We start from the raw sequence: 24,531 nt of genomic DNA on the forward strand, positions 1-24,531 counted from the left end.
GGAGAGTTGAGGCAAGAGCAAAAATTAAAGAATGTGTGGAGAATGAATGGCAGAGAGAATGGGAAATGGAAAACAGGGGAAGACACTATTTCTCTGTTCAACCAAGAGTCAAAAGAATCAGTTACTATCAGGGAAACTGAAAAGATTCAGTAAAGATCTGTAGATTAAGACTGGGACACTGTGGGTTAAAAAGTTACTTACACATTATTGGGAAACATAGTTCAGGACTTTGTGAGTGTGGGAGCCCTGAGACAGTGAAGCATATTTTAATGGAATGCAGCAAATATAGTGTTGAGAGGAGAGAATTGTTTAAAAAAGCTTCAGACTTGGGATTAAATTCATTCTCTGTTAAATCTCTATTTAGCCTCCATGAAAACCACCAGCAGATTATGGTAGATTTTACAGTTCCTGCGAAACACAGGACTGTACGCGAGAATACGAGACTAGAATGTGACACCTAATTCGTCCAGCGGATGGCAGTAATACGCCGAGCAGCGTCAAAACTGCCGTAAATTTGACAAGAAGAAGAAGAAGATGAAGAGGAGCTCCAGCGACAAAGAGAAATACTGGATGTGGTTTTATTTCCTGAGATAAAGCTGCACAGAGCAGGTTGGTTGCTGAACATGTGTGTGACAATGTTTCAGGGAATAGAGCCCGTACCCAAGGTTCATAGACGTCAGCTCTGACCCAGCATTATTTAATTTATGCATAAAATGTATCTGGTTTGCGTCAGGCCACAAACTGGTCCAGTGTTTCGTCGATCAAAGCTGTTTCTGACCTCTGAAAACGGCTTCCTCCGGTAAAGGCTTTGTCACATGCGCTTGTCTTCTCTCATGTGTCAGCAAATCCATCTGCAGAGCTATAAAATGCGATCAAAACCAGCACAGGCCGAATATCCTCCATGCTAACAGGCTAACTGTGGTGCTACAAACAAAGATGGAGGCGTATCTTTACCATGGATGGTGTTAGTTTTGCTGAAAATCCTTCGTTGTTGTTGTTTCAGAATCAGAAATACTTTGTTAATCTCAGGAGATATTCAGTGTTACCCCTCCTGTTCATACAACACAACAGTAGGAAATAAAATAGACTGTGTAACATACTTCAAGCAAAAACAAGCACTAACTTAAAGGGACTTGAGCAGAGATGGCTACATTTCACATTTAAAACGATACGATACTCAACGGTACCAATTGTCGGTACTTTTGTATGTTTGTACGGTAACAAATATGAACTTCTTTAATATTAATATCTCAAAGTTTTTTTATTCATATTTTCATGAAGCTACGGGTGGCAGCGGTCCTCAAATTGGCTGGCTGAAGGCAGCAAGGCCAGTTCTAAAATCTTATGATCAGGGTCTAACCATTGACACATGCTGGTGGTTGTCTCTGGTCACTACACAACCACAACAGCAGAGAGCACCAGCTTGGAGTAAAGCCAGTGACCTCACTGTGGCTGTGGTGAGCTGTCAGTCACAGCAGAGACACAGAGACAGGAGCTATGGACAGGATATGGGAAATGGAGAGGTGCAGTGTTGACCAAAAGTTTAGCAAGTTAAGAGAAAACTGAGGCAGAGTTTGATGCTGATTTTAAGATAACGATGATTAATACAGCAGAGGAGTCAAACAGCTGTCAGACAGACAAAAATAAGAGAAGTTATGGAGCATAATGTCAGAAGACCACACGTCCAAAAAGACCTTACTATCAGGGTCATCCTACATTCAGGTCAATTTAGAGCCCCATATGGGATTTTTGGGGCCAATACCAAACGGGGGGCATAAAAAAACGATATCTGATATCAGATATATCGACCAATTTATATGATAATAAATAATAAATTCATACAGGATATATACTGTTTGTGAACACAAATTATTATAATACCCTAATGATGCAAGATAGAGACAGAACACTATTAAATTAAAACAAGGAACTTTAACTATAAAACTGTCAACATAAGAACTTTAGTGTAAACCAATGATAAATAAGAACAAGCTGTAAACACAATAATAAATAAAGAAGTCAAACTGTAAACACAGTAGTAGAAGAAAATGTCAAACTGTAAACAACACAATGAGCAACTTACACATCGTTAAAATGTCGTTCTAAAGTCTTACATAAGATAATGATGGACGTGTGAATTTACACACACGGGGTGGGCAAAAAATTGTATAACCGGCTACATTTTGGCCAATGTTGATCAATCAGTAAATGGCATAATCGGCCTGATTAATCGGTCAGGCTCTAGTCAATACAGTTTATGGAGTTTCAAACGTTACAGAGCTACCAGCGTTCTGGAGTCTATTCACTAACTGGCAACTTCAGCCCAACAACAGGGTCACACTTCACACTGAAACACCAGCAATGACTGCGGCTGTGTTGGTTTATATGTCTTCTCTATCAAACCCTGCGAGCAGGTGGGGCCTTATTTATAGCTCTGTGCTGATGTGTCGCTGTTCTGTCCGGTGGGAAGAGGGTTGCTTCTTTGCTCTTTTGGGTTGGAGAACAGGTCCTGAATGTTATTTGTGCTTATGCACCAAACAGCAGTTCAGAGTATCCGCACTTTCTGTGTCTGTTGTGTTCACATCTTACACTGACGTCACTCTACAAAATCCCAGAGTGCACATGGCTACTTAATATGCACATACCGATTTGCATTGACCATATATGGTCATGTTCGGGCGTGCTGAAGGTGGGAAACGAGGTGTGTTCACATCACCACATTCACACTTTTCTCGGCACAGTGTGATTTATCACGGCGATTAGCTGCAGTGGTGTGTATACAGAGTTTGATAGATCTGAAAAGAGTGTACATAGTTTGGTCGTATGCACGTTTTGCCTTTTCGTCGTAAGTGAAATTTAAAAGCACTTTTACACGCTGTAATAAATGAGGCCCCAGGAGAGGAGAATATGAAATAATAAGCCGCATCAGCTCGTTGGTATGGTAACAGGTGATTGTACTGTGTGCCTGCTCTGACTCTGAATGCACGGTGATAATGAAACAGTGTGGCCGCTCTCGTCACTGAAACTCTGGAACCAAGACGTGCGCGGTGCAGCTGTTCCTCTGCCCGAGAAGGGGGGCAGACAGCGCAGTGAGATACTGTGTCCATGGCCGCTATTGCCCACAAAAGAAGTTGCCCGTACCTCAGAGTCAGACGTCCTGCTCCAGTGTCGCTGGAATCTGGTTCACCCCAATCGACCAAGTAAAGAGCGACGTCTATGAGCATGACCAGTGGGCGCACTCTTGTTCTCGCTTGTTCATGGGTGGTAGGGAAGTACAGCTGTGTAATGGTCAGACAGAGTGACAGATTGTATTTTTTTCTCCATATGAGACTGTAGCGGTCCAAATGAGACTGTAGAGGCCGCCACAGTCTCATTGATTGATGGGAAACACTGATGTGACCCAGAGGGGCTTGATTGGGAGAAACAGTCTGCCAGATCTGAACCAGAACAGTGATCAGTTGTTGGACTGAGATAAAAAGTTTCTGCCCAACATCAATGAGAACAGCACCACAGCATCAAATCTCCATCAATGGGAAATTCCAGGTTAGAGCTATCAAACTGATATGGTATGGAAATATACTAATCCATATCTTTGGTTTACAGATGTGTGTAAACAGGTGAACTCCACCTTCACTTCTTCTTTCAGATCAATGTGTCAACAAACAGGAGGCTCCTGTGGTCATCCAGTAAATGAGATTGTCCTCACAGTTCAGCAGCAGAAAATAAAGATCCTGAGTTTTTTTTTCTTTCAGATTCTCCATCAGGAAGATGATCTAATATCTCATTAATATTTGTTCACTGTGTCCTGCAGATGTTCAGCTACTAATGGTGAAGAAAGAGGAGCTTCCCCCTGAGCAGCAGGAGAGGAGCCCCTATCCAGACCAGGAGGAGAATGAGTCCCCACTCATTAAAGAGGAACAGGAGGAAGTGTGGATCGGTCAGAGGAGAGAGCAGCTTCAAGGACTGGAGGAGGCTGATACCAAGGTCCTGTTTCCTTCAGTCCATATAAAGAGTGAAAATGATGAAGAGGAACCTGAGTCCTCACTGCTTCATCACACACTGACTGACCATATGGAAACAGCAGCTGGTGGAGAGGACTGTGGAAGACCAGAACCAGCAAGGAGCTCAGATCCAGAAAGAAATTTACAAGCAGAGATTGAGGTTAAGATCGAAGCCTCCTCAGATTCTGGATCAGGGACTGAAGATGAGGAAGATGACTGGAAGGAGACCAGAGACTGTCCCAAAAGATTGAACTCCGCTGAAAACAAAAGAGCAGAGACTGTAAAGTCACACAATTGTTCTGAACTTGGTGAAACCAATCATGTGGTTTCTCTGACAGAACAGAGACCTTTCATCTGCTCAGAGTGTGGAAAAGGATTCACTCTTAAAGCACATTTGAACAAACACATGTTGGTTCACACTAAAGAAAAATCTTTCATCTGCTCAGAGTGTGGAAAGGGCTTCAACCGTAGAAGAGATTTAGGCAGACATATGTTTGTACACTCGAAAGAAAAACCTTTCACCTGCTCAGAGTGTGGAAAACGATTCACTCTTGAAGCATCTTTGAATAAACACAAGTCTGTTCACACCAAAGAGAAACCTTTCGGTTGCTCTGAATGTGGGAAAAGATGGAGCCGAAAAGATAATCTGACTAGACATATGTTTGTTCACTTAAAAGAAAAACCTTTCTGCTGCTCTGAATGTGGAAAAGGATATTGCCGGAAAGATAGTCTGACTTCACATATGTTTGTTCACTCAAAAGAAAAACCTTTCTGCTGCTCTGAATGTGGCAAAAGCTTCAGCCGAAAATCTATTCTGACTGACCATATGTTTGTTCATTCAGAGGAAAAACTTTTCAGCTGCATTAAATGTGGAAAACAATATAGTCAAAAAAAAAATCTGATAACACATATGTTTATTCACTCAAGAGAAAAACGGTTTTGCTGCTCTGCATGTGGAAAAGGATTTTACCACAAAGTAAGCCTGACAAGACATGTTTGTTCATAACTGAAAGGTAGACTGAGCATGGTGTTAGACTCCTCTTAAAGGGATAGTTCAGTTTTTTTGAAGTGGGGTTGTATGAGCTCTATGTGACCACTAAGGACATTAGATACAGTAGAAAGTTGTCTCCTCTCCCCCAGTAAGACACAAACTGTAATCAGTGGTGACGAGGAAATAGTCGCTAACAGGGAGAGACGGTACCAAATTCAAAGGCTATTTTCTCTGCCTACAAGAACTAAATTTTGCAAACTGTCTCAGTTCATTTGGTTTGATCTTTATGTATTAAAATCAAGCGGCAACCTCTGGTCTAAGAATATGAGACAATGCTGAAGTGCCAAAATCTGCTATTTCTTGAGTGTCTGCTTGAAGCTGGCTCCTAGAAGTACTGGAACTCACATACAAAATATTTTTCTAACTTGGCCGTTCAGAGGATATTAAGATTGCGAGCTCCCCCAATAAGAGGCACAGCTGAGGGTCATGTGACTGACAGGCACCCTCTGGCTGTAGACGAAGCCCTTGCCACTAGCAATACGGCCGCTTTAGCTGATGCAAGTCATTTTCCTTTTCAGTAACAGACGGGTGACGTCAGTGAGACGTCTGTGAATAAAATGATTTCCAAACAACATTCCTTCAAAAATACTCCTGTTTTAATTAACATCATTGTTAAATGTTGCAAAACAACATCTTTAGAGCTGAGCCACTCCTGAAATGCAACCCTAAAAGATGCTCTACAGTTTCATTATCCTTCTCACAAAAACCACACGAGTTGTTTTCAAAATTAAATTTCTCATGAAGGAAGTTGTAAGGTAGGATAAAGGTCATATAAAATTGTAAACATAACTTCTTTGGCTTTAGGTAGATTTTGAAACGACAAAAATCTTTTCCCCCTTTTTCTTTTCTTCTTCAGCTGTGAATTCTTGTAGAACATATTTTCTTTTCAGCTGCGGAGGAAAATGATTTGCTGTTAAAGTCGTTCTGGTGAACTTATTTGTAAACTGCTTGCTACACAGGTTAACACCTTCAATAAAGAGCGGTCTCAATTCAAATGAGTTACATGAGTGAATTAAAGTTTGTGAAATCTTTGTTTCAGCAGAAACTGAGATGACTTTTATCACTTTTTCAGTTTCTTTCACAGAACATTGCATATTATGTTTGTTAAATTCTCTATGGTTTAGAAATTCCCCTGCTTCTGTCATTAGATTTGTACAACAAGTTCCAGTAAAGAAGAGTTTGCAGGTGAAAATCTGAGAGTTTCACAGGTAATTTGTGAAAGTCATAGTCACAAAGCATTGCTTTTATAAGAATTCTTTTCTTTCTCAATTTTTAAAGAAGGTGCAGTGATTTAGATCTGCTACTGTATGACTAGTACTACTTTTCTATATTTCTTCAAATTTCTAATGTCTTATTCTTAGTATATTCCAACTCTATTTTTATTGTTATTGCATTTATTGCACTTTTTCGGTGAGCTGCTGTGGCAAAACAAAATCCCCAACAGGGAATCAATAAAATTCTACTCTATTATATTATATTCTCTAGTTCAGCTGCATAGTGTCTTTTGATAGTTGGGAATTTATTATTCAGGGGGAGCAGTCTGACTTTTTTCAACACATTAGACAACTCGCGACCGCAGACATTGGGCTCGGGGAGGACAAGGTGTCTGGGTTTATTTGGCCGCCTATGCCTTTCAAGAACAGAAATGAGAACGAGAACGAGAACAAGAACGAGAACGAGAACGAGAATGAGAACGCGATCTGGAGCACAGCACTAGTCTGTCCGGCAGAGGACAGTGATACGCCTGTTAGCGTCGAAACTGCCGGAAATACACGAAGAAGAAAAGAAGAACGCGCGCCATCAGCCAATTCAGGAAATCAGATCAGAGAAGGAAATCAGCGTTTAGTTTTCTTCCTTTTCTCTGACTCTTGGATGTGAGGAGATGTCCAGATTTCAGGATCTTAAAGATTTCTTCGAGCGGCAGCTGGGAGAACAAAGAACAACATGTGGATTCAAAGAGGAGCTCCAGCTAGTGATGGGCGCTCGAGGCTTTGTTGAGGCTCCGACACCTGATTCAAAAAATGCTTCATTGCTCGAGGCTTCAATGATACAATGCTCGAATAGGTCATCTAGTGGTCAATAAAATGAAGTGCAATTGAAATGATGATGAAGTCATTGTTTCATGAGTCATTTGGGATTTCAGCCGCTAATGCATTTTTGTTTGCGTACACTGCATGGATGAATGGTTTAACGCTCACTCACACAACAAAATACATTTTGAAAAATAAAAATAAAGACAATGTAGCCTAATTGTGACGTCTAATTGAAGTTCTCAGTAGCTCCATACTTAAGCCTGACAGTAGTCATATTACATCCTAAAACAAATTTAAATATCACATAGCTTAAAAGATTTTGATGATGATTTTGACGCCAGATGTCTAATATTTTTAATTAAAATATATTATCATGGCATGTTTGGACAGGAAATGAACTCACAAATGCCAGTGACAAGTCCATTATAGTAGCAGTTCACTACAAAGCACCTTTATGTGACATGATTCTGTGTGATATATGATTCTCATATTATGGTGCTTAGCCCTACAATAACTGTTGTACTTTACTCAGAGTAGTCTATCATGTTATGTTGGATCTTCAGTACTGAATGTAACTGTCAAACCGAACCTCTGTCAATCAGGTGCTTCTTTTGACGTCCGAGCCACAGCAGTGGTCCGATACGCTCAACTCTTTCATACGTCACTCGGCACGTGACCGATACACGCTCCGGCACAGTGCTTGGAAACGTTTGCTTCATGAGCTACGGCGCATGTGTCGGAGCCTCGGGTATCAGCGGACCATCACTACGAAGAGGAGCTCCAGCGACAAAGAGAAATACTGGATGTGGTTTTAATGCCTGAGATAAAGCTGCACCGAGCAGGTTGGTTTCTGAACATGTGTGTGATAATGTTTCAGGGAATAGAGCCCGTGCCCAAGGTTGATAGACGTAAGCTCTGACCCAGCATTATTTAATTTATGCATAAAATGTATCAGCTTTGCGTCAGGCCTTTAACTGGTCCGGTGTTTCGTCGATCAAAGCTGTTTCTGACCTCTGTAAACGGTTTCTTCCGGTAAAGGCTTTGTCACATGCGCTTGTGTTCTCTCATGTGTCAGCAAATCCATCTGCAGAGCTATAAATTGCGATGAAAACCAGCACAGGCTGAATGTCCTCCATGCTAACAGGCTAACTGTGGTGCTACAAACAAAGATGGAGGCTTATCTTTACCATGGATGGTGTTAGTTTTGCTGAAAGTCCGTCGTTGCTGTTGTTGTAGAATCAGAATCAGAAATACTTTGTTAATCTCAGGAAATATCCAGTGTTACCCCTCCTGTTCATACAACACAGCAGTAGGAAATAAAATAGACTGCGTAACATACTACAAGCAAAAACAACAAGTTGTCTCTGGTCACCACACAACCACAACAGCAGAGAGCACCAGCTTGGAGTAAAGCCAGTGACCTCACTGTGGCTGTGGTGAGCTGTCAGTCACAGCAGAGACACAGTGACAGGAGCTATGGACGGGATATGGGAAACGGAGAGGTGCAGTGTGGACCAAAAGTTTAGCAAGTCAAGAGAAAACTGAGGCAGAGTTTGATGCTGATTTTAAGATAACGATGATTAATACAGCAGAGGAGTCAAACAGCTGTCAGGCAGACAAAAATAAGAGAAGTTATGGAGCATAATGTCAGAAGACCACACGTCCAAAAAGACCTTACTATCAGGGTCATCCTACATTCAGGTCAATTTAGAGCCCGATATTGGATTTTTGGGGCCAATACCGATACTGGGGGCATGAAAAAACGATATCCGATATCAGATATATCGACCAATTTATATGATAATAAATAATAAATTCATACAGGATATATACTGTTTGTGAACACAAATTATTATAATACCCTAATGATGCAAGATAGAGACAGAACACTATTAAATTAAAACAAGGAACTTTAACTATAAAACTGTCAACATAAGAACTTTAGTGTAAACCAATGATAAATAAGAACAAGCTGTAAACACAATAATAAATAAAGAAGTCAAACTTTAAACACAGTAAGTAGAAGAAAATGTCAAACTGTAAACAACACAATGAGCAACTTACACGTCTTAAAAAAGTCGTTCTAAAGTCTAACATTAGATAATGATGGACGTGTGAATTTACTGTTTATTTCACAAAGGTACAACTTACACAACGTTAAACATTGTTACACACTCTTTAAAACTTGCGTGAAAAAAAACTTGTATGCACTCCTTGGCATGTCTTAACAGTGTGTTTTTTGTCATGGAGCACTTTAAAGTAGAGTTACATTGTTTTGCAAAGTCACAGTTGACGATGGAGTAAATCAAATTGTTGCTGACCTCTTCTGTAGCCGACTGAGTGTGAGTGGGGGAGAGGAGGGGCTGCAAAGCATGGTCTGCGTGTGAGGAGGAGGGACCGGGCACTCGAGCAGCGTGCAGCCCAGCACACACACACACACAGGAGCAGGAGTGACAGAATCTCCACGGAGCAAAAATTTTTATAACCGGCTACATTTTGGCATATGTTGATTAATCGGTCAGGCTCTAGTCAGTACGGTTTATGGAGTTTTGAACGTTACAGAGCTACCAGCGTTCTGAAGTCTATTCACTAACTGGCAACTTCAGCCCAACAACAGGGTCACACGTCACACTGAAACACCAGCAATGACTGCGGCTGTGTTGGTTTATATGTCTTCTCTATCAAACCCTGCGAGCAGGTGGGGACTTATTTATAGCTCTGTGCTGATGTGTCGCTGTTCTGTCCGGTGGGAAGAGGGTTGCTTCTTTGCCTTTTTGGGTTGGAGAACAGGTCCTGAATGTTATTTGTGCTTACGCACCAACAGCAGTTCAGAGTATCCGCCCTTTTTGGAGGACGGGTGCTGGAAATGCCCAACTGGGGACTCCATTGTGCTACTAGTGGACTTAAACACTCACGTGGACAATGACAGCAGTGTTTCCCACAGGATTTTAGGAGACTGTGGTGAGAGAGTCTCTGACCCTCGGTGGTTTTAATGTGTGTGTACGTTTTTAAGCGTGATGTTTCCCCCTGACAGTAAGTGCAGTTTGGGACCATGGGCATGAACATACGTTAATAAATAAGAACTTACAAAGGCATATCAGAAATATTTTCAATTTAATTCAGAAACAAAACCAAAAACTCACTCACTCACAATATTTTGAACAATTTACTGAACAACATTTCAACAACAGGTTATTTACACTATTTAGAATAGAATAGAATAGAATAGAATAGAATAGAATGGAAAATGCTTTATTTATCCCCAAGGGGAAATTCAGGAGTCACAGCAGCATTTAAGAAAACAAAAGTAAGAAAGTGTATAGAAAGAGCAAAATGGTCCATAAGAAAATAGATGACGACATCCCGTCCACCACTCTCCAGCCCAGCCAGTCTCCACCTCCACAGGGTCCAGGACTGAGCCTCCCCAGCAGTCTGTTCAGTCTCTGTCTCCTGGATCCTGTCTGCCCACAGCAGGTGAAGCTCCTCCAATGTGGGGCCGGCGTCCGATGTCAGCTCCGTCAGCCACGTCCGTGAACAGCACGATGCCACTCTGCCCTCCAGCAGCCCCTCTACCGCTGGGCTAGCACGGCTAGCTCGTCCATCCCACCGGAGATAGATCCCACGTTCCAAACGTCGTTATGTTTTCATTCTGTTTTTTTTTCTACAGTGACTGCAGAAAATAGTCTAAATAAATAAAGATTCCTAAATTTGCTGAGGCCCACTTCATCACAAAATGTAGCCTAAGTCAATGCAAGATCATTTTCTTACTGATATTTCCTGATATTGCTGTGTATCTGGCTTTGAGAGAAATTCAGCTTCTTCCATGCTCTCTCTGTCTGTTGTGTTCACATCTTACACTGACGTCACTCTACAAAATCCCAGAGCACACATGGCTACTTAATATGCACATACGGATTTGCATTGACCACATATGGTCATGTTCGGGCGTGCTGAAGGCGGGAAACGAGGTGTGTTCGCGTCACCACATTCACACTTTTCTCGGCACGGTGGGATTAATCACGGGGAATAGCTGCAGTCGTGTGTATAGAGAGTTTGATAGATCTGAAAAGAGTGTATATAATTTGGTCGTATGCACGTTTTGCCTTTTTGTCGTAAGTGAAATTTGAGAGGACTTTCACATGCTGTAAAAAATTGAGGCCCCAGGAGAGGAGAATATGAAATAATAAGCTGCATCAGCTCATTGGGATGGTAACAGGTGATAGTACTGTGTGCCTGCTCTGACTCTGAATGCGCGGTGATAATGAAACAGTGTGGCCGCTCTGGTCACTGAAACTCTGGAACCGAGACGTGCGCGGTGCAGCCGTTCCTTTTCCCGAGAAGGGGGGCAGACAGCTTAGAGAGATACTGTGTCCATGGCCGCAGTTAGCATGGCCGCTATTGCCCAAAAAAGAAGTTGCACGTACCTCAGAGTCAGACGTCCCACTCCATTGTTGCTGGAATCTGGTTCGCGCCAAACGTATCAAGTAAAGAGCGACGTCTATGAGCGTGACCAGTGGGCACGCTCTTGTTCTCGCTTCTTTATGGTGCAGCTGTGTAATGGTCTAACAGAGTGACGGATCGTATTTTTCTCCATATGAGACTGTGGCAGGGCCAAATGAGACTGTAGAGGCCGCCACAGTCTCATTGATTGATGGGAAACACTGATGTGACCCAGAGGGGCTTGATTGGAAGAAACAGCCTGCCAGATTTTTTCTTTCAGATTTTCCATCAGGAAGATGATCTAATATCTCATTAATATTTCTTCACTGTGTCCTGCAGATGTTCAGTTCCTAATGGTGAAGAAAGAGGAGCTTCCCCCTGAGCAGCAGGAGAGGAGCCCCTATCCAGACCAGGAGGAGAATGAGTCCCCACTCATTAAAGAGGAACAGGAGGAAGTGTGGATCGGTCAGAGGAGAGAGCAGCTTCAAGGACTGGAGGAGGCTGATACCAAGGTCCTGTTTCCTTCAGTCCATATGAAGAGTGAAAATGATGAAGAGGAACCTGAGTCCTCACTGCTTCATCACAGACTGACTGACCATATGGAAACAGCAGCTGGTGGAGAGGACTGTGGAAGACCAGAACCAGCAAGGAGCTCAGATCCAGAAAGAAATTCACAACCAGAGATTGAGGTTCAGACTGACACGTCCTCAGATACTGGATCAGGGACTGAAGATGAAGAAGATGACCGGAAAGAGACCAGGGACTGTCCCAAAAGATTGAACTCCGCTGAAATCAAAAGAGCAGAGACTGTAAAGTCACACAATAGTCCCGAGCCTGGTGAAACCAATCATGTAGTTTCTCTGACAGAAAAGAAACCTTTCACCTGCTCAGAGTGTGGAAAAGGATTCAATCTTAAAGCAGATTTTGGCAAACACATGTTAGCTCACAAAAAAGTCAAACCGTTTGGCTGCTCTGAATGTGGTAGGAGATTTAACCATAAAGGATATCTTAAGATACATATGATTATTCACTCAAATGAAAAACCTTTCAGCTGCTCTGAATGCGGGAAAAGATTTAACCATAAAGGACATCTGACAAGACATATGTTTGTTCACTCAAGAGAAAAACCTTTTAGCTGCTTTGTATGTGGGAAAAGATTTACCCAAAAAGGAAGTCTGGCAACACACATGATGATTCATTCAGGAGAAAAACCTTTTAGCTGCTCCGAATGTGGGAAAAGATTTACCCAAAAAGGAAGTCTGACACTACATAGGAGCGTTCACTCAAAAGAAAAACCTTTTAGCTGCTCTGAATGTGGGAAAAGTTTTAGCCAAAAAGAACATCTGACACGACATATGAGTGTTCACTCAAAAGAAAAACCTTTTAGTTGCTCTGAATGTTGGAAAAGTTTTAGTCAAAAAACAAGTCTGGCAACGCACATGATGATTCATTCAGGAGACAAACCTTTTAGCTGCTCTGAATGTGGGAAAAGATTTAATCAAAGAGGGAATCTGGCAACACACATGATGATTCATTCAGGAGACAAACCTTTTAACTGCTCTGAATGTGGGAAAAGATTTAGCCAAAAAAGAAGTCTGGCAACACACATGATGATTCATTCAGGAGACAAACCTTTTAGCTGCTCTAACTGGGGAAAAGATTTAACCAAAAAGGAAGTCTGGCAACACACATGATGATTCATTCAGGAGACAAACCTTTTAGCTGCTCTGAATGTGGGAAAAGTTTTACCCAAAAAAGGGATCTCTCAAGACATATGTCTACTCACTGACCTTAAAATCATCTCATCATCCTTTCTGAATGAAGCAGATTTTCTTTGTGTTCAGAGTTATAAAGTATTTGTTCATAAGCTTCATTGAAGGTTTGTGAAAAGTTTATGAAATGGTCAAATAAATATGTGTGACCCTAAACATGATGCATTTTCATTTACAAGTCAGTTTGGTGTTTCCTTGTAGAGGTGGTTTTAGGGGTCAGGTTTTTAGAGTCCTATCTTACTTTAGAAAAGACTCCTTCATTTTATGTAAAGGTGCAAAAACAATCATTGAGAAAGAGACTCAGAAAGGACAACAACATAAAGGGAGCCCAAAGGTTTCAGGGGGTCTGTTTTTATTAGAAAACAGTTATTTTCATTAAAGTCTGGCCTCTGAATAAATAACTGTAACAGGGGACTGACAGAAGATAGGCAAAATTGGACATGGTCAAAACAAGAACAAACAACAAAAATTAAAAAGTGAAAAACAAACAAACTTGCAGTCTTTTAGTCTGAAATAATGCAAAGAAATGAAGTTCATATTCACTTTTTCATCAATGAAGTAATACTGGCAAGGGGAGAGTTCAGAAATCAACATTTGCAGGTTTAGAAATTCCCCTGCTTCTCTCATTAGATTTGTACAACAAGTTCCAGTAAAGAAGAGCTTGCAGGTGAAAATCTGAGAGTTTCACAGGTAATTTGTGTTAGTCATAGTCACAAAGCATAGTTTTAATAAGAATGCTTTTCTTTCTCAATTTTTAAAGAAGGTGCAGTGATTTAAATCTGCCACTGTATGACTAGTACTACTTTTCTATATTTCTTCAAATTTCTAATGTCTTATTCTTAGTATATTCCAACTCTATTTTTATTGTTGTTGCATTTATTGCACTTTTTCAGTGAGCTGCTGTGGCAAAAAAAAATCCCCTACAGGGAATCAATAAAAGAAAATTCTATTCTATTCTATTCTATTCTATTCTATTCTATTCTATTCTATTCCATTCTCTAGTTCAGCTGCATAGTGTAGGGTGACCAAGCATCCTCTTTTGCCCGGACATGTCCACTTTTTACGTCCTTTCCGGGGTGTCCGGGCGGGTTTAATTAAATTCACGAAAATGTCCGGTGTTCACTGATTTTCATAGGACCATTACGCGCGTACGTAAATTGACCGGCGCTTGCAAACAATACTATGATGCGCATCACTTACCAAGAGGCTGCCTTGTGGGCAGGTCTGCTCTGCGCGTGCACACACACATAGAGAGTGAGAGGGTCAGAGAGAAGGCGAGAGAGAGAGAGAGAGAGAGAGACGTAGAGGGAGAGCGGAGAAGACAGGGGGATCTTTAGACAGCGGAGCTGTATTGCACGGAAGATGCCTAAGCGTAAGTGCAGCTTCACAGATGAACTGCAAAAAAAATTCCGACATACCGTCCCGGACAAGTAGGAGGCGGAGTGAACCGTGTGCAAAGCTGGCACATATGTCTCAGTGTCCAATAAAGGTGCTGGAGATCTCAAAGCTCACATGGACACCGAAAAACATAAAAAAGCTGTGCGAGGTGGAGTTCTTCTGCAAAGTTGACTGAGTTCTTTGTTAGACCCGGGCAAACAGAGGTTACTGTAAATACAGCGGAGGGTGCAATGGCATTTCATACTGTTAAACACCACAACAGCTACAGGTCCATGGATTGCACCAGTGCCTTGCTAAAAAAAGACATTTCCTGACTCTGACATTGCTAAAAAGTTTAGTAGTGCTCGCACCAAGTCAGACGCCATTGTCAATGGTGTTATTAGGGATGGGTACCTTTCACATTTGAAACGATATGGTACCAATGCCTGGTACCTGGCAATCAGTACAGGTACTCAACGGTACAAATTTTCGGTACTTTTTTGTAGTTATGTAGTAAAAAATATCATTTTTTTTAACAATATTATATATATTTTCAATTTAACATATATATCCTTCAGTATATACCCTTGCAATGCTGTGTTCATGTCCACCATGGAAAATCGACTATTCTTTCACTTCCTCACAGTCACAAGGATGTGTTCAGGTACCTAAACGTGGTACCTTTTGATTTTACATGAATCGGTACTTGGTACTTTTGACAGAATTCGGTCAGTACCTTTTGAAGTACCTGATTCGGTACCCATCTCTAGGTGTTATAGCCCCCCATTCAGTTGAAGTCACTCATGAAGCACTCAAAAAAATCCAGTACTGTGGTGTTTCTACAAACGGGAGTAACCACGGGGCGGTGAAAATATTAAGAATATAAGAAGCCTGTCTGAATTTGTGCCTCGAGGCCAGTGCCGTTGTCCTCTTTTTTGGAAATCAAAATATGGTCACCCTAGTGTGAAAGGGTCAAGTGAAGGAGGAAGAGAGAGAGATGAAGTGGTAATTGTAAGGCTGAGATTGGGGCATTGTTCATTGAATAGCACAACAAAACTAGTTGGAAAACATGATACCGGACTATGTGAAGGATGTCAGGAGGAGGAAACTATAGAACATGTAGTAAAGTGGTGCCAGAAGTATGAGGAGCAAAGAGGGGTGATGAGGGACAGGCTGAGGAAATGTGGGGTGGAGGAGATTACACTGGGAGGATTATTGAGCAAGGAAGGAAGGGAGCAGAGGAAAATCCTGCTAAAGTATTTGAGGGAAACGGGTATCTATAATAGGATTTAAGGAATATATGTGAGGTAGAGGTGTGGTTCAGGTATAGTTTCTTTTTTTTTTTTTTTTCTGAGACGCAGCTGAAGTGATCAGAGCCAAGAACCAACGGAAGGTGGCGGTAATGCACCGAAGGAACGGTTGCCAACCGCCGTAAAACAAGAAGAAGAAGAGAAGAAGAAGAAGGATAAGGATATATGATAGATTATAAGGATAAGGGGTTTAGGAAATTTTTAATTGTGACTACTATGTATTTGATTATATTATTATCAAATTAAATAGATTTATTTTGTTTGTTTATCTATTTATTTATTTATTTGTATTTTTTATTTGTTTATTTATTCAATTATATTATTTTGGTTATTTAGTAGTTAATTTCCATTTATTTACGTAGGACAAGAAAATAAGTAGGTAGGGTCATTGGAGCCTGGCCCACTCCGGGGCCAGAAGGTGGCGGTAAGAAGAAGAAGAAGAAGAAGAAGAAGAAGAAGAAGAAGAAGCAGAAGAAGAAGAAGAAGAAGGACGACCACGCGCCATCATCCAACTCGGAAAATCAGCTAGTGTTCCTTATAATCTTTGGCTCTTGGATGTGAGGAGATGTCCAGATTTCAGGATCTTAAAGATTTATTCGAGCAGCGGCTGGGAGAACAAAGGACAACACGTGGATACAAAGAGGAGCTGCAGCGACAAAGAGAAATACTGGATGTGGTTTTAATCCCTGAGATAAAGCTGCACAGAGCAGGTTGGTTTCTGAACATGTGTGTGATCATGTTTCGGGAAATAGAACCCGTACCCAAGGTTCATAGACGAAAGCTCTGACCCAGCATTATTTAATTCATGCAAAAAATGTATCAGCTTTGCGTCAGGCCTTTAACTGGTCCGGTGTTTCGTCGATCGAAGCTGTTTCTGACCTCTGTAAACGGTTTCTTCCGGTAAAGGCTTTGTCACATGCGCTTGTGTTCTCTCATGTGTCAGCAAATCCATCTGCAGAGCTATAAATGACGATGAAACCAGCACAGACTGAATATCCTCCATGCTAACAGGCTAACTGTGGTGCTACAAACAAAGATGGCGGTCTGTCTGTTCCTTCGATTGTGTAATTTTTTCTGAAAGGCCTTCGTTGTTGTTTTAGAATCAGAACCAGAAATACTTCATTAATCCAGAATTTTAACCCCTAAATTCCACCGCAAGCGCAGCGGAGAGTCGTAGGCTCTCGTGTGAATAGTGATATCACAGGATCACCATCCACTCCCATAATGCACGTGCGTCCAGATGTGACGTAATTATGACATGTTGGGGAAATTAACGTTCAAGAGTTTGTGCATTGTGTTTTATTTGGAATCTTCTGGGTACTTCACACAGCGACTTCCTGTCTAGTGCTTTCTTATCGACTGTGAATTTACGAGGTTTGGAAGAGGCCGTGCAGAAAATAGACCTGAAGCGTATTTGTCGCGCCTGGGCGTGTGCCGGGGCTTCAGCAGCGCTGGCAGTGGAATTTGCCTGATAGATTACAATGGAAGCTAAGGGGGGGACGGGAATAGTCCTTTTTTGACAAGGAACCTTCCTAACTGAAGAAATGACCCGGAAGCATTTAAGCGTCGGCCATGATAAGTGCTGTTCGAATTCTCTAAAAGTTAAGGAAAGGAGGGTCGTTGCTTCCTTTAATATCTCCTTTAGCATAGGAAACACCGGACCATCCTTTTCAAAAGGAAAGGAGAAGCAAACGCCCAATAATGCCTTGCTGCACGTGACGTGTAAAAAAACGGCTCCTGCCGAAAGTTTACGGAAACTTACGGTGGAGAAAGGGCGGAAATTATGTGAGAGACTGTTGCTTTTCTAACATTTCCCATCATGTGTCTGCCTGAATGTGTTTATTGTGTTCACGATGTATGAATGTCAAAAAGATTTATAACCCGAAACGTTTGGTTGCAATTCCGAACTGAAACAATGGATCACTAGTGATAGAAGTAATAACGTTTATTAACATCAATAAAAGAAGGAAAAATAGGGACTTTTACAATACCCCAAATATAATGAATTCAAATGATGTTCATAATGAATGATGTGAATAAAACAGGGGGTGTAGTGTTACTGACAGTCTGCTGTATTATCCACTGTCCTCTTGTGTTATCAGGCTTCAGACTGTCAACAATTAAAGATGCTCTCACGAAGCTCACAGCTGTGAGCAGGAAACACACACTGCATGACCAAAGACAAAACACCATCACAGGTAAACCCTCTGATCATGGATTGTTGATGTTAACCGGTGAAGACACGGAGCGACCCTGTGAGATAAGGCAGAGGAAAAATGCGCTTCTTGTAGTTCATTTTCGAAACATTGTAGTTCGTCGTGGCTTACCTACGTCACAAGTAATTGTTGTCACATAAATGTGACATCAAAGTGAAATTGCAGTCGAATTCCTCTTTGGCTGCAGTTCTCCTTTCCTCTCATCTTTTCCCCTCCTTCCCTTGACCCTGTGACGTTTTTTAATCGGGGTTAAGGTAAAGTGGATAGGAAAGGACTTAGGAAGGACTATTCGGATTCACCCTAAGTGCTCCGCAAGGGCGCTGCGCGGCACGTATGGTGGGATTTAGGGGTAAGAGTGCGACTTGTATTTTTTCTTGGTCGCGCTGGTGCACCTGACGCTGCCAGGTGAAAATGTGTTTTTTTCTGCAGGCGTATCATATGTCTGTGTTCTTCTGTGACTGAATGTACACTCAGGGAAGGGTCATACTGTGGTTTAAACGAATACGAGACAGAGATTGAGTGGTTCTTTCTAAAATTCAACAATTCCTCGAGGCGGAGAAAACTTGATCATGTTTTGTATTCAAGTTACTCGAATTATTCAAAAAATTGTTTGTGCTCAATCAGACACATCACAGCAATAGCATCTGCTTTGCAGCACCCTATGATTACTCTACAGGGACATACAGACATACCCAGGGACATAAGGCTGAAAAGATGAACACAAACAAACAAGGGACAGTCTGTTAGCTTAGCATTTACAACTCTGTGACTTCAACGTCAGCAGTTTTGAAATACATCAAACTATTAAACAATCAATATTTATGCACTAGGATCTTTTCACGAGGCATTCAGTACGACCAAAACGTCCTGAAACAACATTCAGCGTAGCTCGATGACCAAGAAAAGACTGCACTGCTGTTTCTGGGCTTTAAACAAACGGTACGTCCTGTCATTGGTTTAACAGCCTGCTTCTCTGATGCTGAACAGCACGGTCTGTGGTAACAGGAGACAGCAGCCTTGGTGTCTAATATTTACGTTTGTAGTCTGGCATCTTCATGGGTTTAGGGCAGCCTGTGATTTCAGCATGCTGTATTGCATGCATACACGTTTTCCATCATTCAGGGCTTGCTGAAAGTCAAAAGAAGTGTTGAACAATTTGTTCAATTTTTTTTTCTTTTTTTCTTTTACAAAATGTGACTAGAGCAAACAAGTTATTTTATGAAAACTTTTTAAAACATGAAATTTAATGCAATGTTGATAAAATTGTCCCATATTCTGTGGTAGGTTAAAGCATGTTGCAGACTTCATATGTGAACATACAATTAATAAATTAATAGAAAAATAATTAATAATTAAGAGTTAGACTCCAGTGAGAGAGTCCTTTGTAACATTGAAATTAGGGCTGCAGCTATCGAATATTTTAGTATTCCAGTATTCTACTGAAAATTACATCGAGTACTCGGATAATACGCATTTTCGCATACTTAAACACCAATTATTTTTCACATGGAAACTTGTTTCAAGCAAGTGTAAAATCAAGTCGCTTTGGGTGATATATTTTAAATTCTGACTACATATGTGACATTTTAACTAGGAATAAGACATTTTTGAAAGATTTTGAGTCTTTGCAGTGTTCAGACTAAAATGATTATCCCTGCTGTATTGTAGCACATATAGCATATATTACTACTTGATATTTGTACCCTTCTACCCTTGACACCTGCCCAGTTAGCTCTATTATGTTTTTGTTTTTTAATCCTCTTCACTCTTCAGAGCTGTGTTTTGTAGATTATCTACAACACTAAATCAGTAATCAACTAATTTGCGTAACAAGTCATTTGTGTGTAACGGTTGTGGACACTGTGAGGGACAGAAGCGTATAACATCACACCAGTGTTTCCCCTGGGTTAACAGTTTGGGGGGGCGGCCACGTTGTCGGCAGCAGGGGGCGTGGGGGGTGCGAGGGCAGGAGAACGAGTGTGGCATCTTCACGGAGAAAGCATTGGGAGATGTTTCTTGTGGTGGTGTGGTTTATTTTTCCTTTATAGGGAATGAACTTGTCTGTGTGTGTAAATGTGCGCATGTGTTTGTGTGTCTGTGAACGCGTTGGAGCAGAACTTCGCCGTGCGCTAAAGATCACACGCTCTTTCACTGTAAAGTTCGCGAGGAGAAATATGAACTAGTGCTGCACGATTTGGGGAAAGGGTGCGATTTGCGATTAGGTGGACAATATCGCGATTGCGATTGTGCTTGCGATTTAATAAAAAAAGGAGTGTCATGATGAGTCTACAGGCTTTCTTGGTTATCATGGAGAAAAATCTGAATTGCATGTGCTGAAATTGCGATTGCGATTGCGATAATTGTGCAGCCCTAATATGAACCCAACAATGTAGAAACGACATCCCATCATGAAATTAGATTAGTAACATAGGGTCACACTGGTGAAACAAAATGGACTTTGAAGAGTGCATGAAAACAGTTCACATAGCCAGTGTGACCGTGACGAGAGACTGCTGCGAGCAAGATATCCGTCTTTGACGAGTGAGCAATTTTGGGTAGGGGAGGGGATCAGCACGCGCGGCTGGTTGACAAGCAGCTGATGCAGATCAATATATGCTTTCATATCAGTCTCCAAACTCCAGAAAAGAAGCTAGATTTATTGTCAGTCGCTATTTTGAAAAAGAGGTAGCTTTAGGGGTATGAAAACTCTAAATATAGCGTCAGCTTTATTTGAAATACCACTCGTTGATCTTTTTTAAAAATTAACGATTCTTCGAGGTGGAGAAAATCCCTCGAGCATTTTTTGTACTCTAGTACCTTGAATTATTCGAGGTATTGTTTCAGCTCTAATTGAAATATATCTTTGGTTTACAGATGTGTGTAAACAGGTGAACTCCACCTTCAGTTCTTCTTTCAGATCAATGTGTCAACAAACAGGAGGCTCCTGTGATCATTTGTTCAGTAAATAAGATTGTCCTTACAGTTCAGCAGCAGAAAATAAAGACCCTGAGTTTTTTTCTTTCAAATTCTCCATCAGGAAGATGATCTAATATCTCATTAATATTTGTTCACTGTGTCCTGCAGATGTTCAGCTACTAATGGTGAAGAAAGAGGAGCTTCCCCCTGAGCAGCAGGAGAGGAGCCCCTATCCAGACCAGGAGGAGAATGAGTCCCCACTCATTAAAGAGGAACAGGAGGAAGTGTGGATCGGTCAGAGGAGAGAGCAGCTTCAAGGACTGGAGGAGGCTGATACCAAGGTCCTGTTTCCTTCAGTCCATATGAAGAGTGAAAATGATGAAGAGGAACCTGAGTCCTCACTGCTTCATCACAGACTGACTGACCATATGGAAACAGCAGCTGGTGGAGAGGACTGTGGAAGACCAGAACCAGCAAGGAGCTCAGATCCAGAGAGAAATTTACAAGCAGAGATTGAGGTTAAGATTGAAGCCTCCTCAGATTCAGATAATGGATCAGGGACTGAAGATGAGGAAGATGACTGGAAGGAGACCAGAGACTGTCTTAAAAGATTGAACTCTGCCACAAATAAAAGAGAAGAAGCTGTAAAGTCGCACAATTGTCCTGATCCTGGAGAAACCAATCACGTGGTTGCTCTGACAGAACAGAAACCTTTCATCTGCTCTGAGTGTGGAAAAGGATTCACTTTTAAAGCATATTTAGGCAAACACATGTTAGTTCACACCAAAGAGAAACCTTTCAGCTGCTCTGAGTGTGGAAAAGGATTCACTCTTAAAGCATATTTAGGCAAACACATGTTAGTTCACACCAAAGAGAAACCTTTCAGCTGCTCTGAATGTGGGAAAAGATTTAGCCAAAAAGTGCATCTGAATAGACATATTAAAGTCCACTCAAATAAAAAACCATTCAGCTGCTCTGAATGTGGGAAAAGATTTAGCCAAAAAGTGCGTCTGACTACACATACAGTTGTCCATTCAAAAGAAAAATGTTTTAGCTGCTCTGAATGTGGGAAAAGATACAACAAACAAAATCTGACAAGACATATGTTTGTTCACTCGAAAGAAAAACCTTTCAGCTGCTCTGAATGTGGGAAAAGATTTAGCCAAAGAGGAAATCTGACTAGACATACAGTTATCCATTTAAAAGAAAAACCTTTTAGCTGCTCTGAATGTGGGAAAGGATTTAATCAAGAAGTAAGTCTGACTCTACATTTGACTGTTCACTCTAAAGAAAAACCCTTCAGCTGCTCTGATTGTGGGAAAGGATTTAGCCGAAAAGGTTATTTGACTGCGCATATGTTTGTTCATTCAAAAGAAAAAACTTTTAACTGTCCTAAATGTGGGAAAAGATATAATTACAAAAGAAATCTGAAAAAACATATGCTTGTCCATTCAACAATTAAACCCTTTAGCTGCTCTGAATGTGGGAAAAGATTTCACCGTAAAGATAGTTTTAAATCACATGTTGGTGTTCACTCAGGAGAAAAACGGTTTCGCTGCTCTGAATGTGGTAAAGGATTTTACAACAAAGGCAGCTTGAGAACCCATATGGTTGTTCACTCAGAAGAAAAACCGTTTTGCTGCTCTGAATGCGGTCAAGGATTCAAAAGAAAATGTATTCTGACTACACATATGTATGTTCACTCGAAAAAAAAGCCTTTTTGCTGCTCTGAATGTGGAAAAGGATTTCTCTACAAAGTCAGGCTGACAAAACATAATTGTTCATAATTGAAAAGTAGACTCAGCTGTTTGAGTATGGTGTTAGAGTCCCCTTTAGCTTACTTTGGAGCTTTACATAGAAACCCATAGTTGTGGGGGAAACCTCTTTACCTCTTCTGAATGAATAAGATTCTACTTGTGTTCAGAGTAATGAAGTATTTGTTAAAGATTGTCATTGAAAGTACGTAAAAAGTGTATAAAATGCTCAAATAAATGTGTATTACTTTAAACATTACGCATATGAACATTTTCATTTATATAATAATAATACTTTTATTACGCACCTTACATGTCAATGAAATCTCAAAGTGCTACATTTGGAAGCTTAAAAATCAGTAAAAATCAATAACGGGTAAAATCTATTGAGAGTTAAATCTGGACCAGTACAGTACAACACAAAACAATTTTAAAACAGCGAGATAAAAGACATCAAAGGTCTGCCAGATCCAAGCTGTGGGAGGGAGGCAGCTTGAGACATAATGTCCAGTGTCTGCTATTTGTTAAATTTTTTGTTGAAGAGATGTGTTGTTTTTTGAACGAATTGACTGTCTGTGGGGCTTTTCTGTGTTCGAGGACGGTGTTCCAGAGGCGGGGTGTAGTGGAGCAGAAAGCAGGGTCCCCCGTTGTGAGGAGCTTGGTGTTTGGTATGAGGAGGCAGTTCAAGTTACTGCATCAGAGGTGTCTTTTGGTGGTTAACAGCTCCTTGGGATGGGGTGGGGCATTGCTGTGGGTGAGGAGGAAGATTGTTTACTGAATTCTGAAGTCAGTGAGGAGTAGGGATGGGTACCGAATTAGGTACTTTTTTAGGTACCGATCGAATTCTGTCAGAAGTACCAGGCACCGATTCATGTAAAATCAAAAGGCACCATGTTTAGGTACCTAAATGCATCCTTGTGACTGTGAGGGAGTGGAAGAGTAGGTGATTTTCCATGCTGGACATGAACACAGCATTTTAAGGTTATATATTGAAGAATATGTTTTTTAAATTGTAAAAATTATATATTTTATTATTGAACAAATTGATATTTTTTACCACATAAACACAAAAAAGTACCGAAAATTGGTAGCATTGAGTACCGGTACCGATTGCCAGGTACCAGGTACCGTATCGTTTCAAATGTGAAAGGTACACATCCCTAGTGAGGTGCCAGTGTAGGGACTGCAGGTGGGTGGGTGCGATGTGTTGGTATTTACACATTCTCCTCATACCTCTCATCAGGATCCGAGCTGTGCTGTTTTGGGTGAGTTGGAGGCTCTTGTTTTGGATCCCCTTAAAGAGAGCTTTACAGTAATCCAACCTGGAGGAGACAAAGGCATGGACAAGTTTCTCTGCATCTTGGAAAGTGGCTCATTCTGATTGGCTGGCACAGGTTTCACGCCTGGAAAACACTGCCCATTATAGGTTTGACATGCCTCGGGCTGCGAGCCGCCGGGGGTGGCACTCGTTTTTAAAAATACCCGGCTAAGTGTGGACATGGCCTCAGAGACACTACCGAATAATCACTGTTCCCCGAGTCCCCCCCCCCAAATTATTGACATTCACAGCATTTATAAACAGAAAATAAGAGATTATCAAAACAAACAATAAAATACAAACCAAAAAATAAACAAACTTGCAGTCTTTTGGAACTCAAATA

General features: G+C 41.2%; 3 protein-coding genes across 4 annotated transcripts; all 3 read left to right on the plus strand.

The window, feature by feature from the left end:
- The first annotated feature begins 508 nt into the window (after nucleotides 1–508).
- On the plus strand, nucleotides 509–5,102 carry LOC141791867 (uncharacterized). Its single transcript, XM_074672565.1, has 2 exons — nucleotides 509–609; nucleotides 3,812–5,102. Exon 2 carries the CDS (start codon nucleotides 3,826–3,828, stop codon nucleotides 5,005–5,007), a length of 1,182 nt encoding a protein of 393 aa, XP_074528666.1. The 5' UTR covers nucleotides 509–609; nucleotides 3,812–3,825; the 3' UTR covers nucleotides 5,008–5,102.
- Nucleotides 5,103–7,781: 2,679 nt separating this feature from the next.
- LOC141791824 (uncharacterized) lies at nucleotides 7,782–13,898 on the plus strand. The gene is made up of 2 exons (XM_074672485.1): nucleotides 7,782–7,927; nucleotides 11,865–13,898. The coding sequence occupies exons 1-2, from the start codon at nucleotides 7,900–7,902 to the stop codon at nucleotides 13,217–13,219; spliced, it is 1,383 nt and encodes a 460-aa protein (XP_074528586.1). The 5' UTR covers nucleotides 7,782–7,899; the 3' UTR covers nucleotides 13,220–13,898.
- A 2,503-nt stretch (nucleotides 13,899–16,401) lies between these two features.
- Nucleotides 16,402–23,305, plus strand: LOC141791752 (uncharacterized). Of its 2 annotated transcripts, none has more exons than XM_074672403.1 (2): nucleotides 16,402–16,694; nucleotides 21,285–23,305. In XM_074672403.1, exons 1-2 carry the CDS (start codon nucleotides 16,550–16,552, stop codon nucleotides 22,901–22,903), a joined length of 1,764 nt encoding a protein of 587 aa, XP_074528504.1. In that variant the 5' UTR covers nucleotides 16,402–16,549; the 3' UTR covers nucleotides 22,904–23,305. The 2 variants fall into 2 exon arrangements, with proteins under 2 accessions (XP_074528504.1, XP_074528511.1); XM_074672410.1 differs by lacking the exon at nucleotides 16,402–16,694 and adding an exon at nucleotides 18,112–18,182.
- The last annotated feature ends 1,226 nt before the right edge of the window (nucleotides 23,306–24,531 follow it).

This window comes from Halichoeres trimaculatus, unplaced genomic scaffold, assembly GCF_033239565.1.
Source record: "Halichoeres trimaculatus isolate MK-OKI-2021-1 unplaced genomic scaffold, fHalTri1.1 fHalTri1_scaffold_1, whole genome shotgun sequence".
NCBI lineage: Eukaryota > Metazoa > Chordata > Actinopteri > Labriformes > Labridae > Halichoeres > Halichoeres trimaculatus.

Coding starts and splice junctions, on each gene's coding strand:
- LOC141791867 (XM_074672565.1), top strand. CDS start 3,826: ATGGTGAAGAAAGAGGAGCTTCCCCCTGAGCAGCAGGAGAGGAGCCCC.
- LOC141791752 (XM_074672403.1), top strand. CDS start 16,550: ATGTCCAGATTTCAGGATCTTAAAGATTTATTCGAGCAGCGGCTGGGA. Junction 16,695..21,284: donor GATAAAGCTGCACAGAGCAG/GTTGGTTTCTGA, acceptor TGTGTCCTGCAG/ATGTTCAGCTACTAATGGTG.
- LOC141791824 (XM_074672485.1), top strand. CDS start 7,900: ATGCCTGAGATAAAGCTGCACCGAGCAG. Junction 7,928..11,864: donor GATAAAGCTGCACCGAGCAG/GTTGGTTTCTGA, acceptor TGTGTCCTGCAG/ATGTTCAGTTCCTAATGGTG.